Source organism: Malaya genurostris, chromosome 3 (assembly GCF_030247185.1).
Source record: "Malaya genurostris strain Urasoe2022 chromosome 3, Malgen_1.1, whole genome shotgun sequence".
NCBI lineage: Eukaryota > Metazoa > Arthropoda > Insecta > Diptera > Culicidae > Malaya > Malaya genurostris.
In genome coordinates this window covers 157,130,461-157,152,560 of record NC_080572.1, presented here as the reverse complement: position 1 = coordinate 157,152,560, position 22,100 = coordinate 157,130,461, and the positions used below count along the sequence as shown (strand labels likewise).

At 35.8% G+C, this 22,100-nt stretch overlaps 1 protein-coding gene across 1 annotated transcript in view; it reads right to left on the bottom strand.

Moving 5' to 3' along the window:
* Nucleotides 1-9,017: 9,017 nt before the first annotated feature.
* Nucleotides 9,018-22,100, bottom strand: part of LOC131434683 (programmed cell death 6-interacting protein) — a 56,231-nt gene continuing 43,148 nt past the window's right edge. The window contains exons 5-7 of the mRNA XM_058601665.1: nucleotides 9,627-10,464; nucleotides 9,410-9,574; nucleotides 9,018-9,344 (exon numbers count right to left, since the gene is read on the bottom strand). Coding sequence (XP_058457648.1) covers nucleotides 9,223-9,344; nucleotides 9,410-9,574; nucleotides 9,627-10,464 — 1,125 coding nt within the window. The 3' untranslated portion in view covers nucleotides 9,018-9,222. The remainder of the gene's footprint in view (nucleotides 9,345-9,409; nucleotides 9,575-9,626; nucleotides 10,465-22,100) is intronic.

Sequence of the window (22,100 nt, the reverse complement as noted above, 5' to 3'; positions counted from 1 at the left end):
ACCGGTTCCGGAGGTATAGGGTAAAGTGTGTTCAATTTTGTACACCGTCACTTAAAATATTTTCGGATACAACAAACATTTAAATCGTAATTTAGAGAGCGTACTAGAAGAGTTTGTGTGTCATGTTAGTTGGTGGCCGTACGAACCGTCTTTGGTTTGTGGAAATGTGGATGACTCACGTAATCAAAGCATTGTTTTATTCTGTATGTTATACTAGTTAATACACAAACAATCTCTTGGTTTGTTTCAAAAATCGAAGAGATAAATTTTGAATGGAATACCACAGTATTATATGTACGTGAGAAAGGCATCATTACACCACTAGGTGGATTAAAACAGGTTTTTAATCTAATGACAGCATGTAATAAATCGATTTTCCCTCATATTTGTATGGTTTGTCATACATTTTGAGTATGTATTGCGATGAATTTTATTTATTTTGAATTCGTGACATGTGACATAGGGGGGATGGAGGGTCTTTGTTGCAGTGACAATTTGTGACAAAGGAGAATGGGGAGTCAAAAATTGCAAAAAATGCGTGACGTCTTCTATGGGCAGCCTCTTAGGTGTCTTTGAACATCTTTTAGAGTTTTTAAAACCAATTTTTTAATTACTGGCGCATTCAGGTAGCGTTTTCTGAACCGAAGTTATGAGCAAAACTAGTTCAAAAGCAGGTTATTTTTAAACTGCTATATCTAACATTGAGGCAAACGAAAAAAAAAATCCGTTTCTTGTATTTGACAGAAAATATTTTCGATCATATTTATAAAAAAGGCGGAGGAGATATTTTTTTAAATTATGTTCAAACATTGGGTTTTTTAATTGAAAAATACTCGTATCATGTAAGTCATATATTAGTTATATATGAAAATATATAACTAATAAATGATATGGCGGGGGGGATTTGAAAATAAGGTATTTTTGTCTTCTAAAGTGTTAAATTAATTCAAGTGCACATTTGGGAAGAAATCGTTCTGCATTCTTCTAGGAATGAAGAATGGTGTCGCTTTTGTTAAATTTCTAAGGCCTCTCGGTGGTAGGAGGTTTTATCAACCGTGCATTTTGGCACCTGCAGATCGTTCAGCATCCTTTCGGGGATGCAGGACGATTTATTTCTTTATGTTTTGTGCTGTTTTCCCACCTCACCCAATTCCCAATTCCCTTCCATGTTCCTTTTATCCTTTCCTTCTCATCAGGAAGTTAATGAGAAGCTACGGCAAGGCACAAATCTCCAAATAATTAGGGGAACATGCCACTTGAGCCAATTAGTTCTGATAACATAGGTGTAGGTTTTCATTCAGTAAAAAGCATTCAAACGAAGAGGTTGTTCTTCGAGACAAAGACAACTGTAAGCTGCAAATAGATTGGTTGGTTGGTGCTAATCGCAAAGGCTGCTGCAAAGCCAATATTCGGGGCGATTCCAGTTTCATAAGTACCTGAAATAGTGGAACTCTGAGAAAGATGACTTAACCGATTTGAGAACTGTTTCATTTTGTAGGTTACACTAGTTCATGCACTAGCTTTCCTGTTTTTCAAAAATCAAACGAAACTGTTTGAAGTATACATTTTTTATATAAGAATAAGAGAGATATGAGAAAGGCATCATTACACCACTAGGTGGATAAAAACAAGTTTTTTCCTAATTTCGTGTAATTTTTTGTGCTAAATTTGGAATTCTACTTTTTCTGAATTGTTTACTAATAGAAAATTCAAATAATTTTCGAATTCAATACATTCCGAAATAATTCAAAGTTTGTGATATTTACATTTGAATATTCTATCGATTATAATTGATGTCGTTTAGGATAGCGGAAAATTTAAAATATATGTTTTGTTCTTAATTGCTTGTAAAACAAAAATCAAGCAATATTTTCTTTTAAATTGTAGTTGGTTTCTTCTGCCATGGGTTAGTATATGAAAGTCATATAATTTTACATTCTGTTTCTTATTGCACAAAGCCAATGAAATAATTTAAAATTTTTGTGTTGTCACAAAATTTATTTTATTAATAAAAAACAAATTCTACGTCTCTTTGAAACAGATGAAATCAACACGGATTCCAATATTTTCACTCTGATTTGCAAAAACGTTGGAACGCAATATATATACGAAATTTTGAAATTTCCTATTTTTTACCGATTTTTTGAGATTTTACGGAAAGCCTAAAACAAAAAAAAATAATTTTAGTAGTTATCAATTCCGTTTGGGTTGTGCATAAAAATTGTTTAGATCTTTTGTCCAATACAAAAACATAATTAGAGTTTAAGTATATTTACCAAAATTTTTAAGATTTTCAGTGAAATCCAAGTTTCAGTTTTTTTTTGTAAATTTTGTTTATAATAAAGTTCCAACTACAATAATAAAAAAATATATGTCATAAAATGTCAAAGTTTTGATTTGTTTTTTTTTTTTGGCAAAATTTTCCCAATAATAGAAATTCTCTGTATTTGTACTAAATTTCTTAAGATTCTTTAAACGGATATATAATTTTGATCATCAATACATTGTTTATGCGGCCAACGTCATCTGGAAGACTCATGATATATTCCATCCACCGGCCGGTGCCGATCGCCAGCTGAAGGTTGGATCTACCAAAGTCGACCACTGCGACCCCAGTACAACATTATCCAATTATACTATCCTAGTTTTAAGTTAGTCGTTAATAAAATTAGAAAAAGTCCTTGGCACCTTAGAGCTTAAGCAGTGTGCCTTAAAAATAATTATATCATTAAATAAAAAAAATCAATACATTGTTTCTGGTACTGATTCCAATATTTTGAATCTAAAAAATGTACATGTCATCGCATTAATTTTTGAGTTATATACAAACATGTGAAAAAAAATGAAAAATTCATATATATTTATAAATTTATCGATTTTTTAATGTTTTCTTTTGATTGTGCAGGAATGGTAGTTGAGCGAAAATTGTAGCTGGTATCACTAGCAATCGAAAGATGTGTGAAAATATATAGGTCATCGCTTTGAATTTTGAAATATTTACGATCATTGTTAAAAGTCTCACCTTTTCTTATGTCATCTATCTAGTTTTCATTATAACTTTGGGTAGAAAACCCTATTTTCCGTTTTTTTTTCAGTGCATTTTATTTCTGGAAGTAGTACACTCAAAATAATAATCATGTTATAGTTACGTGAAAAGTTATGTGAATATTTTCCACCCTACTTTTCACGTAGATTTTTATGGACTGACATTTAAAAGCTGTTTAATGCATAATCCAGTAAAGTTACGTGTTTCATAGGTAAAATGTAATGTACTGCTCATATCACATTTACCTATCAGTTCATATCAAATTTAGATACCAGAAAATTATTATTTTATATATTGGTTAAAGTCAAAAGGGAGATTTCAGATTCTTATATTAATCTAGGAAATGAAAAATAAAACATTTTGAACTCGTTTTTCGGTGGACCAACGACATGTTTGAAGCATTCGGAAGGAGCGGCAAACTTCCGAACTCACGCAGGCACTCGGTTCAGTTAAACACATAGAAACTTTCATACTGGAATGGTCCGGTCGATGTAGTAAAAAATTGTAATTAAATAACATTTCTCGCAAATATTTACACTACTTACAATTTGAGAGCCACTGTTCGCCATTTTCAAAATCGAGTTTTTCACACTGGAAATTCACGTAGATTGTTTGACGTTTGGTCAATTCACGTAAACCTTGGCCCTTATTCTGCGAGTCGAGTGAGGTGAGATAAGTCGAGTCACCCGAGTCACGCGATTCTGACAGTCGAATGAAGTGATAAAAGTCACCAGGATGAACTCTCCCCGTATTCCTGCAGTCGAATATGGGTGACAAAAGTCACCAGGGGTGAGTTTTAGAGTCGATACCTGTGAGTTAAGTGACAGCAGAAACGAAAAATCGAGATTTTCAAAATTTCTGCTAGAAAAAGATGAATGATGTACGGAAAAGGATTTAATTCTTTTTTTTTCAGGCAGAAAAACCGAAATTGGTAATCTTTCTAGCTATTCTCAAAATATGAGCTCGATCGGAATCGCTTGCCTAAATCGGCTACTTCAAGTCAAATAACATATTTGACTGGATATTCTGAGAGGAGGAGTATTAACTATTCCCATTTTGTTATGAATAAAAAACGGCTATCAATTCAATTTTGTTTTATTTGCAATGTCCCAACAAAATAGAATGTATTATGTATTGCCATTTAATTTTATTGATAAGCTTTGTAGTTATACCTGACTATCCTTGTTCGCTTATTTGTGATAGTCAAGTTTGGTATATTTTTGCCTTTCTCATAAAGAATGGCTATGTAATCACTTTGAAAACCGACTCAGAAATCTTGAAATTTCAAAGTCGATATCAGTAGGTCTAGTACGAAAAGATATTTTTAAGAAAAAGATTTATGCTAAAACGTATGAGGATTTGATTCGAAAAAAGATTTTGGTTTCTATATCGGAAATAAAAAAATTGATTACCATTTTATATTCAAAAATAGAATAAAATATAAAAAAAATGTTTGAACCTATCAACTAAAATGTGTGTTAAATTCACACTTCTACTTTATATCACATGCACATGCTTGAGAAGGAAAACTGAGAACAAAATTGCAGAGAATTTACAATTTATACCATGATAATTGTTAATTTAAGTGTGAGGTAAATTCAATGAATTTTATTTTGAATTTTTAAATACACTGCATAATTATTGTCAATTGTAATTTATGTGTTAATGATAAAACACCTAAAGTTCTAATTGGTCATTGAAAAACAACTCATGTTACTCATCGCCAACTGTTTTATGTAAACTTTATATGGCGTAATAACGTACGGAATAACTTAGTAACTGGTGATGCGGTTACAGGTTTATAATTTTTGCCTTTCTCACATATTTAAGGGCTATACAATCAATGTGAAAATGGGCCTTTCAACCAAATTCCATATACCATTCGATTCAGCTTAAAGATCTGAGCAAATGTCTGTGTGTGTGACAAATATTGTCACTCAATTTTCTCAGTCACAATAGTGAGATTTGGACACACACTAGGCGTACTTTGATATTGATATATTAAGATTTAAAAGTACTTTTTTACATTGTCTTTCAGAACGGAACATAGATCCGGATGCGATACAATAGCAGGCTATATTGAACCATGAGACTTTTCATGATATCCAACTTTTGTGGAAATCAATTCAAAAGTATTCATGCAAATTGAGTCCTAATGTGATTTTATTATACAATTGATCTAGTGAATCAAAAACCATTTTGATCTAGATTCAATTTAACAGTACACTATGTTACTACACGATCTTATCATTTTATTCATAAATATTTTTGGAATACTTTTCTATGATTATTAATATCAAGACCATTAGTATTATTTCGTCTAACCGAATGATGTTCGGCTGTGCCCTATATCATTCATAAGTTCGTTCACCTTTCCGAATCTAGGAGTAGATTTTTTTGTTTGTGTAAAAAATCCATTAAGCAATCTTTTTTCTGTAAACCGCTTTCAGACAGTTGGGCTGAAGTTTTTCATGTCAACTTAAATAATACCTGCATTTAACTTATCGAAATCGGTTACAACTCCCGCTTGATCTGTCAGAATCAATATTTAATTGCAAGCAAAATCATATCGTACACACCTCCTGGCAATCGTCGGAAGCGTACTTCACCAACATACGACAATCAACTTGATACGCTAATTAGTGCGGTTGTGTTTTGCAACAATTTGCTCTTTTAATTTTTTACAGCGTCACCGGCTATCATTTTATCGAAACACGTAGTAAAATCGAGTGTACCGGCCATCGTAACCAAATTCATGAAGGAAACTAATCAAATATATTTTGGCAGGAACTATCAGCGGCTTCCACGGCCCATTAGGTAAATTTCAACTGTGTTCCAATACAAATCATTTTCTATGCTGGAATATTTATCGCGAGTATGCATTAGCGTATTTGTTATATTAGTGCACTCAGATTATTTCTTATATTAGAACAATGCATGCAAATAACAAATCCTGCAAAAATATAAAGATTTTCATTGAATAAGTTTCAATCGAAATAAATAATTTATTTACCTCTCAAAAGGCGATTCTCACTTCTCACTCACCATGGAATGAACCTCTCACGTCACCCGAGTCGACTCGTAGAATAGGGTGACTACAGTCACGTGACAGCGAGGTGAGATTTGTCGAGTCATCTCACTCGACTCGCAGAATAAGGGCCCTTATGTGATGACTCTATTCATTTTAGGGGATGTTCGTGTAACATTCAATTACGTCACGTAAAATATTCAATTTGACATTTGAAACCAATTTACGTGATTTTTTTAATGAATCGAACGTGAATTTTTATTTGAGTGTACCTTTCCAATGGCGAACAAATTTTGACGATCGGTTGGCTAACAACACGGTAAAGTTGAAGTATTCAATATTATCTACACGCTGCCAAAAAAAAAACCCAACGGTTGACTTAAATTCACCTAACATGAAGTAATCAAGCATGTTTTTAATTGTTGGGTGAAAAGTACTGTATCGGTTGAGTAGTTTTCACTCAACAGTGTAGTTTACTTCAATAAGTTGCTGTTGGGTGAAAAAATTTTGTGTGTTGCATTGCAGAAACTATCGGTCAGATTTGAAGTGAGTGAAATTATTATGTAAAATTGCCGGTTTTGGGAGAATAATTCAATGATTGTCATCAAGCGCAGTGTGAGTAGCTTTGTATAATTTCTTTTTAAAATAATAATTACACCGCAATATCATTTCAGGCGATGGAAGATATTGAGATGCGTTCGATCGCTCAATGGCGCAGTTCCAGTAGCTGAATAGAACAGCCTTGGTAGTTCAATGATATAGTTACATTGTTGAAATATGTAAAAAGATTAATATTAAATAAATAAAGTACTCATAGTTGACTTTATTGTTTGCGTTTTATTTTTAAAATATCGAACGAAAACTGAAATCTAATTACCCAAGTTGATTTTTATATCGCTTGCGTAGTTTCTACCTAATCAGTACTATTGATGCTTTTACTCAAAAATAAGTAAAACCCATTTTACCCAACATTGGCTTCCTGCACACAACCCCTCTATTGAGCGAAAAGTACTTAAAATTAGGTAATTTTTTGGCAGCGTGTATGCGACGTTTACTGCCCATACTTGCATATCAGTCCCATATGAAAAATCGGCATGTCGAGAAAAAGACGACTAAAAATTTATTTTAGATTTTTTTTATTTATTGTGCTGCCTAATGCTAAATTATGGTATGATTACATGAAATATCGGCAGTACACCTTTGCTATTCCTATATTGCAACAAATGAAATTATTGAAATTTACACTGGATGGGACTGATATGCGGGTACTTCACATATGGGACAGACATAAGTTGATATTTTTTTCACATTTTACTGAACAAACCCTCAACTTTTATTGCAATTTCTGAGAGTATATTGAGGATAGTTTGCATTCCCAAAGCTAACTCAATATTGACGAAAATCGATATGGGACTGATATACGAGTATGGGCAGTTTATGCCAAATGAAAGAAAATAGGGAAGCAGATAGGGCATATTGGGCGCGTGAAAAAACCTGGAACGGGAAAAATCAAAATTTCATTGGTTTTTCTTTACCAATCATCTCCTACAAAGTTTTTGAATCAATCTACGAACTTCACAAAATTCGAGGGTGTAAAATTTATTGAGATTCGTTGAAAAACAACTGAGCTGACAGCTCAAAGTTACTGTTCCAACTTTTTTTGAGGCTTGGTGTTTGGATCGAATCGGATTTTGTCGAACGAATCTAAAAATTTGCATTCTCTAATTCAAATTAGATTCTAAACCAAACAAAAAATCTATCGATTAATGTTCGAGAATGTAACAACTTGTACGAATGATATTCGTGTTCATACCCAACTCGAACGGAATGCAGAATGGAAATTTCACATTCGATCGGATTATTTCGAATCGATCGACGTACAGAATAGGGGTGTTCTATTCGTCAGTTTAATGTTGCGAATCAACCGTTCGAGCACATTGAAAAAAGTTTAACCGATTTCCAACAAATTTATTTTCGAATCTAATGGTGATTTGCAATTAAATCATAAATTCGTGTTTTGCATAGAACATTTAAAAAGCATAACAGTCATACACCCCGATTCTGAATTTCGTTCGAATCGGATTGTTTCGATCGAATGCGAAATTTTGCATTCTGTAACTGTAACAGAGATGTCTATCTCCTCTGTGTGACGAAGAGCAAGCAAAATTTCTCCCCTCGCACTGACAACTTCAACGAGAGCTCTTCTCTTTCACATTTATACACCACTGTTATGTAAAGTGTGCACGCATCATGCGTGCGTTTGTTTATTTCCTTTTCCACTGAATCGCACCAAAGTGCTAGAGCATTAGCTAATAAATTCTCTGAGGTGGATACAGATACTTTCACTGAGGTGTACACGCCGGTGAGCACTCTGCTGTATGGTTTTCGTAGATGAAGCGTGGACACGCAAAATCAGCAAAATAAAACAATTTATCGTAAAGTTTTCGGTTTTCCTTGCAAATTTTTCATAGCAAGGCCAGATCTACTCTCTATTAATTGAAGTTCACAGAAGTGTTCGCTCACCATCACGCGCCAGTGGTCACTTGGGTGTATTTAGACGAGAGCGCGTGTGAGCGATTCATGCGAAGAGAATGTGTTTCACTCGCGCCAGCTGCTTTAACCACAAGCACACACTCAAATGCTGTCTATTCGACACTGAGAAGAAGTGCGCTTTCCTCTTTGTGCGGTGCTTCGCTTTTTGCATCCTCGGTGTGGCAAAAATCTGACTCTAGCGTGTATCTCTCTGGTGAAATGCCATTTTTCCATACAAAAGCATCACTCCATCGAATTACAGAATGCAAATGTCTTTTTGTTTTATGCCAAACAAACTTCGACCAAACAACTTGATTTATATACAAATGAAAGATCTTCTTACCCCACTGATTTTTTACCCAATTAAAAACATAATTTAGTTACAAATAATATATAAATAAGAAACTCTAGTAAAGTTTATATAGTGCTTTATTTAGGATACGATTAGGGCTCGTTTGTGTTGATTTCACTACACTTCTCCGGCTAACCTAGAACCAGTGTAAAAAACGGAAACACTATTTGTTTCAACTAATTAACAGAGGTGCCCAAACACAAGTAAACATGTTTCAAATTTTCTTCGAACACATGATAATGGAGGCTCTAGGTGAAAATAGATTTACCAACCAAACGGTTTATTTAGATTTTGTGGTTGCTGTTGTGATTGCTGATTTGCAAATGCTCCCGGATAAGTTCCGTAGTATGGAGTATTCGGACCTTGTGGAAAACCTTGAAACACAGCTGAACGAAAAAATTAAAAAAAAACAAATTATTCTCTTTATAATATCAAAGCCCATTTTGAATACTTGGATAAGGAAGTGTAGCGTATGGGTTATATCCCTGTGGCATAGGAGCTGGAACATATGCTGGATAAGGTGCATTTGGGGTCGCTCCATATGGCAACGGCATTCCTTGAGGTTGCATAGGATATGGCGTGGCATTAGTCGAACTAGTAGTTGATGCAGATTGTTCTAAAACGTCAACATTAGTGTATGTTAAATATTACTTCATGGGAGACATTACCTTGGCTAAGAGTTGTAGCAATCAAATGCGCAGGAATATTAGGCGCCGAATGCTGCACTCGACTTGCTTGCTGTGTTAAATCCTTCAGCAATTCATCCTTCTCAGTTTTGCGTGCAAAACAATAATCGGATATTTTATTTTGAAAAGTAATTAGCAGTTGGGTCAAATCATTGTAGAATTTTACTCCGTCTTGAAGATTGTGTTGTAGGTCGGAATAAACATCATATGCAGATGCAAGCTGTGTCAACACTGTTTCACTTGATTTATCCGATGATCCTGACTCAGTAACAAATTCTTGTTGAGCACGTTTAATGTCCTGTATGATTGAATCTTGACGCAATATATTATCTTGCACTTGAGCCTGCAACGGAGCAATGGTCTTGCTTATTTCTGAAATCGAAAGAGCAGGCTCATTAATAGCACCATCCGATGCGAGTGAGGTTAAAAATGTATCTCTCAAATTAACAGTAACCGATCGGAGCTCAGATTCAATCACATCCCGTTCAGCTTTAATGGTGTCTACGGATTCTAACAGCATGCGTAGTTTTTGTGCAACTGATGAATTGCAAGCTGTTTTATTAATCGTACCACATGGTATTTCTTTCAATAGTTGATCCTGGCTTGTTGATAAGAGTTCGATTCCTTCACGATTTTTTTCAAATTTCCCACGTACAGTTTTGTCAGCCGTAATAGCATTGTCAATAATTTTTCGATATGTTTCGCAGTTCTCTCGGAATGTTTGTGTCAGTTTACTAGAATGAGTCCGAGTCCATTGCGCGTTGAATTTATTTCTTAGTGTTTCGTCCGAATCCCGCTCTTCGTCTAGCATCCGTTCAGCCTTCAGAAGGGAATAGAAATTAAAAATAACCACATTTTAGCATGACGATGATATAATTAAAATTCTAACTAGCTGTCCCGAAGAACTTTGTCCTTCCCGAAACTGATATTTGGATTGAAATTATTTTTGACAATCATGAACAATCATGAAATTTAAATCAAATTCAAACTACAGAATTATAAAACGACTTATGAAGCCAACATTTTATGTGGGGGCATTGTTTAGGAAATGATCATATTCTGCTGACCTTTTGTCTTTCTCATATAGAAAGGTCATCACTGTGGAAACCGGTTTTCCAACCAACGCCCGGAGGGTCGAATATCATATACGTATGTGCGTGTATTTAAATAACCTGTTTTAATCCACCTAGTGGTGTAATGATGCCTTTCTCATATATAGTATTGTGGATTGTTTGTGTATTAAGTAGCATAACATAGAGAATTCGATTCAATTTTTTTCGAATCGACCATGTTTCGTATTATGGTTCTCGATTCAAACTCGATCATCGAGCTGCGTTCGACTTCATTCGAAGAGGTATTAGATTATCGAACAGTTTTGGTATTATGAAACCAAAACAATCGAGCTCGTAAACGACTAAACTCGATAAGAAATGGTCGAAAGCTTTATTGCTATCGACTTTGAATTTTCGAATGCGTTTCTTTTTATTTAAAGGTAATTATCGATAGCATCATGGGTTTTCATAAACATATTAGCGTTGAAAATCTTTATTCCAATGCATCGTTATGTATGTTGATTTGATATATTTTGTACGTTTGGCATATTGTTTAAAAATCATATCAATTGAACGATGCATGGCATTTAAAAAAATAACAAGAGTAAGACGAAACTAAACTATGTCCAGTAACTGTGGTTTGTAATAAATCTTCTGGAACCGGTGGACGGAAAACGTTACTCAAACGGATAGTGGGAAAAAGCGAAGGAAAATGGGATTTTTTTAATTTAATTTAGACTTTTTTCAGTCTTATCTGAATTACGTATAACGTGTTGTGATTTTCTGCGCTATGTTCGGTTTATATTAATCAATTAATCAATAATCTTAAAATGAAATATGAATTTCGGAGAATTGAAATTGGGTATTATTTACACATCTGGAAAACTCTTAGTTTTAATGGTTGGATTTGAAGATTAATTGATAAATTTTGATCGAAATTGATCACATTTATCAGCTTGCACAGGTAGTCTCATTCAAATAAATTTGTATGTGTACAAACAATATAAAATTTGATCTGAAATTTTCAAATATATTAGGCTTACGAAACGTGAATAATGTTTTTTTATTTACTAGTTTTCATAGCTAGTAATCGTTTAAACTCAAGTAAACACAAGTTTTTCAGACATCTTCAAAGTATATGGAATATGTCAAAAGTATCACCAATCTCATGACAAGCACGTAAATTTGACTCTTCAATAAAAGATATAAATACTACAATGAATGGTTTGCTCCTGGCATACTACAACGAAAGCTGCAGGACCTAAAGCCTTTGATTAAAACTACATATATGGACGACGTGAATTGTATTTGACTTGTAACAAAGCAACAATAATTTCAAAAGTGTATCTTTAGATTGTATACAAACATCGGCATCTCAATTGATTTCAATTACAGAAATGTGGTCAAATTGTGCCAAAAAGAAATTTTGCATTGCATTTGTCTTCTTTTCAGTTCTTGAACAAAATAAATGTTATCAAAAATATCCAGTTTCAATTTTTTCGTGATTGCAAAGATTGCAATAGCTGGGTTTGTTTATTTTTATTTGACAGTTCGAACAGCGCTAGTCGAAATCTAGTACCACCTTGTTAGGGTCTCGATCAAGCGGTCGAAAGCGATACGTAATGCCACAGTTCAGTCGAATCGACTTCGAAAATAATCGTTTCGAGAAACTCGATTCGAGATGCATAATGTCAGCCCTGGTTTTTATTCAAATTTTGAAGATTTTATACGATTTTGCTATCGTACTCTTAACGACGATTTAAATTTTTGCTGTATTCGAAAATATGCAGTAATTTTTGGTAGGACCATAAGATTTTTCATTTGACCCTACGATTGGGAGTAACAGTTTTGAGTCCAGTTTAGAAATTTGTTTACGGTTTTTGTTTCGCCGGTTTAAGTGATGGTGTACAATAGTTAATACACTTTACCCTACAACTCCGGAACCGGAAGTCGGATCCGGATGAAATTCAGGAATTCCGTATGGGACCGTAAGACCTTTCATTTGAATCTTAGTTTGTGAAAATCGGTCAAACCATCACTGAGAAAAGTGAGTGAGATCCATTTTGGAATATATGACCATCATTTCCGGGGCTTCCGAAACTAGAGACCGGGAACCAGGTTAACGGGAATTGGTTTGTTTAGTTGCCTACTGATAGTGGATATCGATTTGTGTAGTTTTGAGATCAGTTTAGAATATTTTTACGGTTTTTGTTTCGCCGGTTTAAGTGACGGTGTACAATATTTAACACACTTTATCCTATAACTCCGGAACCGGAAGTCGAATCCGGATGAAATTCTGGAAATCAGTATGGGACCGTGAGACCTTTCATTTGAATCTAAGTTTGTGGAAATCGGTCAAACCATCAATGGAAATCAGTATGGGACCGTTAGACCTTTCATTTGATTAAAAGTTTGTGGAAATCGGCCAAAGAAAAGTGAGTGAGATCCGTTTCGGAATACCTGACAACTATTTCCGGTGCTTCCGGAACCGGAAACCGGGAACCAAGAAAGCCGAAATCGGTTCGTTTAGGTTGACTACTGATAATGGCTATCGATTTGTGTGGTTTTGAGACCAGTTTAGAAATTTTTATACTTATTTTGTTTCGCCGGTTTAAGTGACGGTGTACAATATTGAACACACTTTACCCTATAACTCCGGTGATTGCATAACTTTTTTATATGAGAAAGGCAAAACCCTTTTTAATCCGCCTAGTGGTGTAATGATGCATTTTTCATATTACTTATTTTTCCAAAAAACATCACTAGAAGATTTTGCCAAGAATTTTTTGTTCAATATTGAATAAAATAAGAAACTTTCTTTGGGTATGAACTAACATAACCTTTTCAATTTGTAAACAGTTATGTTAGAAAAAATATCAAAAGTCCCAGAAAGTTGATATTTTCAAAAAAAATTTTTTTTGAGATGACACTAAATTTCGATGTTTCATGCAGTTTTAAGAGTTTCGGCATCAAAAAAAATTTTCGATTTTGGAAATTTCATGTACTCCCCCCTATGGTGCTTTTTCAAGATCAAAAATTGTCAAACCTTCACCACCGGGCAGCACCCCTAACGCATGTTCGATTTAGGTCAAATTTTGCATGAAGGCTTTTTTCGAGGTGCTTAAACTTTTGAGCACTAGAACTTAACGAAAATAGAGGTGATCCGAAAATTTTGGCACCCTTATATATAAGAGCGGTGAAAATCAACGTGTTTTGTCGGTTACGTCACTTATACCATCATATATCTGGAACCAAAAGTCACAACCATTTGATCTTCGAACTTGATCAATGACCCGTGCAGCGCCCTTTGCAAATTTTCTTTTGAATTTGCTAGTATTGTAGAAAAAGTAGGAAATTGTGAAGGAAACTCTCATATCAGCGTAGCTGCAACCTTCAAGTATAAAATTTGTTATTGAAGCGTGCACATTGAGCATTAGTCAGCGCCACGATGTTTAAGAAATTTTGTTATAAAATCATAGACAGTTCCGGGCATTAATAAGCGTAGCAATGTTGTAAAACAAAAAGCTAATGTTATAAAACCATAGACAGTTCCGGGCATTAGTCAGCGCGGCAATGTTGTAAAAACAAAGTTATATTTTTTACGGACACTGCCTCTGGCCTAGCGACAGTGGTTCCGGCTTTCGGTAGAACTTCGGGAGAAAATCGGATGAACTTCCTACTTGAAATCACAAGCTCGGCTTGTACTAAAATCTTCGGGCTTCACCCGAAAGAAAATGTCGGCCCGTAGACAAATTAAGTAGTTGTTATTAATTCGGGCGTCGGCCCGTAGACAAGTTAGTGGCTAGTTCAGTAGCGGAGTATGATACAGTATGCATAGGAATATGTGTGCATTGTGAGGCTTGAGGTAGTTCGTCGAAATTACACAAATGGTTCGCATTAAAATTTTGTATTATGGTTCAATTTCGCCCTATTGACATTAAAAGAATCAAGTGACCTCAAAGTCAAGTAAGAAATATTGTTTAAAATGGGATATAATAGATTTCTGAAGACCTTTAAAGAATTGAGTGAAAGATTGCTGTGGTGAGTGAAGATTTAACAGTTTCATGTGCAGTGTTTAATATTCACATGCGAAAAAACAATAGTTAGACACAACCATTACTCGTGTCAGGGTAGCGTTGATAATATACGACAACAAAGTAGGACATACGTTCATATGTGCATACACCTGATGATATGCCGAGCTTAGTGAGACTGCGTGAAGTGTTAGCCTTATTAATAATCGTTAGTGACTTTTGTTAGATTGTGGGAAAGAACTCCCTAAATAGCCTAATCCTTCACTATTGAGAATAAGTAGCTGTCAAGTGAAAAGCATAAAAAGAAAAAGTTGAAACTCAGAAAAGGTGAATTTCGTGATATTAAACTCAAGTACGTGGATGAATCAATAGAATGACATAAGAGATAAACCGAATTGGAGAGTGTTACTCCGTATAGAACTGAAAGAAACATCCTCTTCGTTATTCCTCTCCCGCCACCGCTCGGCCGGGAGCTTGCACCCGACAGTAGCTTTCAAACGAGCCCAAGTTTGTTAAAATCGGATCAGCCATCTCTGAGAAAATTGAGCGCGTTCAAATACAATGCTTTTTGTAGGTTACGTCACTTATACAATCATACTCCGGAACCAAAAGTCACAGCCATTTGATCTTCGAACTTGATCAATGGCCCGACAGTAGCTTTCAAACGAGCCAAAGTTTGTTCAAATGGGTTCAGCCATCTCTGAGAAAATTGAGCGCGTTCAAATAACTTCGAAAAGTGCATACATATACACACACATACATACACACAGACATTTTCCGATCTCGACGAACTGAGTCGAATGGTATATAACACTATGGGTCTCCGTTTTAAAAATATGCGTGCAGCCCGGCCCTCTAACACTGCCGGGCGAGACCCGTGTAGGTTGTAACCCTATGGGTTGCAGAAAACACTTTATTTATAGAGTAAGCTCAGAGTTACCGTTATTTTAAACGCTTCTCACTAGGAGATTTGAAGATGGAAATATATTATTTCTCGATTAACATTAGATTAGGTTGCGATTGCGCTGGTCGTGAACAGAAAGTTTTATTTACAAACGGAAGCCGAAGTTCGCAAAAAAAACAATGGATATTATCATAAATACTTCTTGAACGCAGTTGACGATGATATATAAGTAACGTTAGTGCCTATTTTTCAAATTTAAATCTGTTGATGAGAGAGGTTCAAAATTGCATTTTTAATATAATTATGGTGAAACGTATCTCGTACACAACTTTGTAATTTCTAATAAGCTTTTATGAACTTTATCATATTGGGAGACAGAAATAGAATAAATGATACACTTTGTTTTGGTACGATTCTCAAACACGTAACAGTTCGGCTGAAAAGTTCGTATCGTTTAATAGAAACACACATTTTTCTGCCAAAATTCGTTTTTATTATTCAACATAATTGCCATCAGAGGCGATACAGCGATTATAGCGATCTTCCAACTTTTCGATACCATTTTTTGTAGTACGATTTGTCCTTAGCCTCAAAATAGGCCTCAGTTTCAGCGATTACCTCTTCATTGCTTCTAAATTTTTTACCAGCGAGCATTCTCTTGAGGTCTGAGAACAGGAAAAAGTCACTGGGGGCCAAATCTGGAGAATACGGTGGATGAGGGAGCAATTCGAAGCCCAATTCGTTCAATTTCAGCATGGTTTTTCGTTGTTGTTTTTGATCGATTGTGAGCTCACGCGGCACCCATTTTGTACAAAGCTTTCTCATATACAAATATTCGTGAATAATATGTCCAACGCGTTCCTTTGATATCTTTAGGGTGTCAGCTATCTCGATCAACTTCACTTTACGGTCATTGAAAATCATTTTGTGGATTTTTTTCACGTTTTCATCGGTAACAGCCTCTTTTGGACGTCGCATTCTAACGCAGGGTTCATCGTCTTCGGTGCTCATATGACCAGTACGAAATTTTGCAAACCACTTACGAATTGTTGCTTCGCCCGGTGCAGAGTCTGGATAACACTCATCAAGCCATTTTTTGGTATCGGCGGCACTTTTTTTCATCAAAAAGTAGTGTTTCATCAACACACGAAATGCCTTTTTTCTATTTTTTTCACAATAACAAAAGTAGCTTCACTCAAAATGCAATATCTCACAAACTAATAACCAGACAGCTGTCAAATTTATACACGTATCTTTTGAAGGTTGGTACTAACTGAAAATGGTATGGATTTAATTCTAGTGGCGCCCTCTCATAGAAACGATACGAACTTTTCAGCCGATCTGTTACAACGCCGGTCCTGCGGGCGGTTGCGGTGTAGGGGGCTTCCAAACTTTGCTCCTTGGCAAGTATTTATTCACTTCCAGTCGTTCAAGCGCTGATTCGTATTCTGGTTCCAGTTTGATGCCGTCAATGCACCGGTCACTGGGACGCACCGCAGAAGGTATCATGGAAGCCTCTGAGCACCCCGCCACAGTCGTGCCAATGCAGCCAGCGCTCACCAGTCGTCCCGGTCCTGTGTGCGTGAGTGGCGAAGAGGTCTTCCAACCCTCCGCTGTCGGCAAGTATACAAACAACGTGGACAATTCTTGCACTGACTGCTTCCCCGTTTCTAGCTCGAATTCTTTCACTCTGGCAAGGTCATCGCATATTCAATTGTATTACCAAAACGTCGGTGGTATGAATACATGTCTGGATGACTACCTGTTGTCAAGTTCGGATGAATGTTTCGATATCATCGCCTTGACAGAGACTTGGTTGAGTGAAAGTACTTTGTCTTTGCAAGCATTTGGTGCGAACTATGATGTGTTCCGCTGCGATCGTGATTCCCGCAACAGTTCGTAGAAAAGCGGTGGAGGCGTGCTTGCGTCTATTCACCGACGTTTAAAAGCGCAACTTATAACAAACGTTTCTGGTAGCAGTGTCGAGCAGGTATGGGTTCAAATTTGCCTGAACACATGTTCCTTATTTCTTTGTGTGGTTTATTTTCCACCGGATCGTACACGTGATTTGTCACTGATTGACTCGCACATTCAGACGCTAGAAAAAGTAGTTTCAGTCCACATGAAACCGGCAGATGATATTCTAATTGTTGGTGATTTCAACTTCCCCGGCCTGAAATGGTACCCTGCTTCCAACGGCTTTATGTTCGCTGACCCAATGAATTCTTCTTTTCACACCGGTATCGTCCATCTGCTTGACCGTTACAGTCTTAACCTATTGCGTCAAGTTAATCACGTCGAAAATGAGCACAACAGAATTCTCGATCTTTGCTTCTCAAGTAAATCCGATTTTGCACCCAGAATTTCCGAAGCAGCAATTCCTATAGTGAAATCCGTTAGATATCATCCTCCCCTGCACATTGTACTTGAATCAAATCAAATGTTGGATAACTGTAAAGTTTCTCAAACCGTCAGATACAATTTTAAAAGAGCCGACTACAACAGTATTGTTTCATTTCTTTCAAACGTGGACTGGACTGAAATTCTTGACAATGATGATATAAATTTTGCAGCGCAAACCTTTTCCAACGTTCTGATTTATGCAATTGACCAATATGTGCCAAAGCAAATCAGCCAGCTCTCCAGACAAGCACCGTGGCAATCCGCTGAGTTACGAAAATTAAAAAGTTTGAAAAGAACAGCTCTAAGGAAATATTCCAAGAAAGGTGGTTTTTTACTCAGGCAAAACTATTTGGAAATAAATAAAGTTTATAAAAAAACAGCCAAACGATGTTATGCCAACTATTTGCGAAGTGTGCAGAGGAAATTAAAATCTAACCCTAAGTCGTTCTGGAAGCACGTTAATGAGCAAAGGAAAGAGCCAGATCTTCCTTCGTCTATGTACTACAACGATCAACCGACTTCTAGCTTGCAAGAAATCTGCGATATATTTATGAAGAAATTCTCTGGGGTTTTTTCTAAAGATATTTTATCAACGGATCAAATCTCCCAGGCAGCACGGAACGTTCCTGTTTTGAGTCAATCGTTGAATTTCATCAATGTTGATATTAGCTCTGTCCAAAAGGCTATCGTTAAAATGAAGTCTTCATATTCTCCTGGACCCGATGGCATCCCCGCTGTCGTCTTGAAGAAATGTTCCAGCGGTATTGCAACACCCTTATGTCAACTGTTTCAACAATCACTCACGACTGGAGTATTTCCTGTTGTTTGGAAATCTTCTTATATATTCCCAGTGCACAAAAAAGGAGACAGGAAGAATATCGACAACTATCGCGGCATTACCTTACTTAGTGCAATTCCTAAGCTGTTCGAACTGGTTGTTCTGGAACCCATTTTCAATCACTGTAAGCAGTATATCGTAGAAACTCAGCACGGATTCATGCCGAAACGCTCAACTGCTACTAATCTATTAAGCTTTACGACGTTTATAACAGATGCTATGTCAAACGGTTTTCAAACAGATGTTTTATATACGGACCTCTCCGCTGCTTTTGACAAAATAAATCACGCTATTACTATCGCCAAACTGGACCGACTGGGTTTCGGTTCCTGTATTCTTCAGTGGACTGAATCGTACCTCTGCAATCGACGGTTGGCGGTAAAGATCGGTGATGATCTATCTGATGATTTTTTTGCTTTTTCTGGCATTCCACAAGGCAGTCATCTCGGACCACTGATTTTCCTCCTGTACTTCAATGACGTGAACTTTTTACTGAGTGTCCCACGATTATCATTTGCCGACGACCTTAAGTTATTCAAAATTATTAAGACAACTGAAGATGCCATTTCCCTCCAGAGTCAACTAGAAATTTTTTCGGAGTGGTGCGAGATTAATCGAATGACATTAAATATCAGTAAATGCTCGATCATCACGTTCACACGGAAAAGAACACCTATACGTTTCGACTATTGTCTCCGAGGATCTACGATAGATAGAGTCACATGTGCCAAGGATCTTGGGGTTTTTCTTGACGAACAACTGAACTACAAGCAACATATCTCGTACATTGTTGCAAAAGCTTCACGTTGCCTGGGATTTGTAATGAGAACTGCTAAGCACTTCACAGATATCTACTGTTTGAAGTCTCTCTACTGCTCGCTTGTACGTTCAACGCTCGAATATTGTTCGGCGGTATGGAACCCGCTTTACCATAATGGGAATATCAGAATCGAATCAATACAGCGCAGATTTGTTCGTTTCGCTCTTCGCCAGTTACCATGGAATAATCCTCATCAGTTGCCGAGTTATGAAAGCCGCGGACTGCTTATCGGACTCGATACACTGAAGGTGCGACGTGATCTGTCCCGTGCATTGCTAATCGCCGACGTTTTGTTGAACAATGTCGATTGTTCAGCACTTCTTTGTCAAATAAACATAAATAAACACGAGCTCTTCGCAACAACAACCTCCTCAGAATGCCTTTACGCCGCACTAATTATGGAATCAATGGCGCCATCATTGGATTGCAACGTTCTTTCAATGCTGTTTCGACGGGTTTCGATTTCCATGTCCCGCGCAGTCGAATTAAAACTAGTTTTTTAAATATACTTAGAAATAATCATTAGGACCATATTTTGTCTGTTGATTATGTATATTAGTAAATAAATAAATAAATAAATAAATAAAACCTATCGAAATAAATAATAACTTTATCGTTAACTGTATAGCCTTTGTTTATTGAGACAGACTGGCTGTAGAATTTTGTTTCAAATGATTTTCGTACGTTTAGCTTGATATCCCGAAAACCAATGAATCCAAACCTTAGGAACAATATCTTAGCAAATAGTCTCAGCAATTAGGTAACATATGAAACATTGGAATTATTCGTTTCATAGTTTTTTTTATATCGAGCTCATCGTGACAGAGATAATCGCATTTGATATTCTAAATCCACATAGCGCTAGGGATCGGGATAACTTGAGTTCTATTTCTCCAACCTTCATCAAAATTCGGGAATTCATTTTAAAGAGTATGTTCTTTGATATTATGGAATTTTAATTGATATTATGCATTTTTAATGTTTTCGACCAAGAGAAATGTATATAACCCCTTGCATGTTATTTATGATATTGTAAAGTAACCCCAGAGACATATCTGGATGACATGAATACGAAGAAAACTTCACACTTGTGAATATCTAAAATCTTTTTCATAAGTTCATAAGTAGTTTTTATTGAATTGTGCAGAATTTCGTTTCTTTACTTCCAAAATTCTAACGGTGTTCCTATACCAAAGTACGACGAACACTTATTCTTACACACAATTTAGCAAGACAGGACAAAATAAAGTACGGTACGAATTACAATAATTTCAATGGAAGAAAGCATTAAAAAAGTTCTTCAATAATTTATTTACTATATTTATTTAATGTAAAAGTCAACTGCGCAGTCTAGACTAAATGAAACAAATTTTCACATATTAAACCGACTCAGTTGGTAACTTGAAAATTAAATGTAGTTCACTGCATCAAAAACGTCGCTCGGATGAAGAGAAAGACAAACAAGCGTCATGAATTTTTCTCTTTTATACTCGTTGAAGCCAAACATTTTACTTAAAATTATATCATTAATTTTTTGCCATATTTCCGATAGCATGGAGAAATAATTACCTTGCAGGGTTAAATACAACAATGCAAAGTCTTGGCATTACATTCCTTTTGTGGAATTTGGACTTTCTGTTTCAACAGACTTCGCAGCCGATTCATAGCGTACAGAATATAGCATGGCTAGTACAAGAAATGTAAATTTTGAAAAAGCGCTCCATAGTAAGTAAGTAATATATGAGTGAGTGATAGTACTCTCTACAGCCGGATTTCTAAAGATTTACGAGTTTTGGCAGTTATTTGTTTTATGCTTGAGATCCTGTTGTTTACCAAAGCATATTCGCATCTCCTTACTTTCTCGTGAAACTCGTAAAGATTCAGAAAAAAACTCGCCATCTCTAGAAACAGTGTTTCGGACTAACATTCCTTCCATGCATCAGTAGTACAGTCTTTAGTCACGATCGGTGTTATTTTCGACATATGATGAATGATTTGCATCTCCCAAGCACAATTTGCTGGTTCACAGTGCATTTTCACTTTTTTGGTTGATTACAAGTGCAACTACTACCATCTATTTTAACTCTGCTCAATAAGAACCGAAATTTTTAAGAGAGGTATCATGATGCTTAAAATGACAACAAATTATATAACAAAATAAATTCAAATTTTTGGTATGATAAAAAGTATCATTCGAACAACATTTTGTCATTTTTTCGCAGAAAAATATTAAGAAATAAGTCGGTGAAGAGGTATTTTTGAGGACGCTTCTTAGAAATCATGATTTGCGGTGTCCACTGTATCTCAGCGCAGACTAATCAGAAGTGAACTAATCAAAGCAGCATAGTTAGTTTTTCTAGACCCCAACGTTTCTATTTGATCTTTTTTTAATTTTTTGGCTTTTT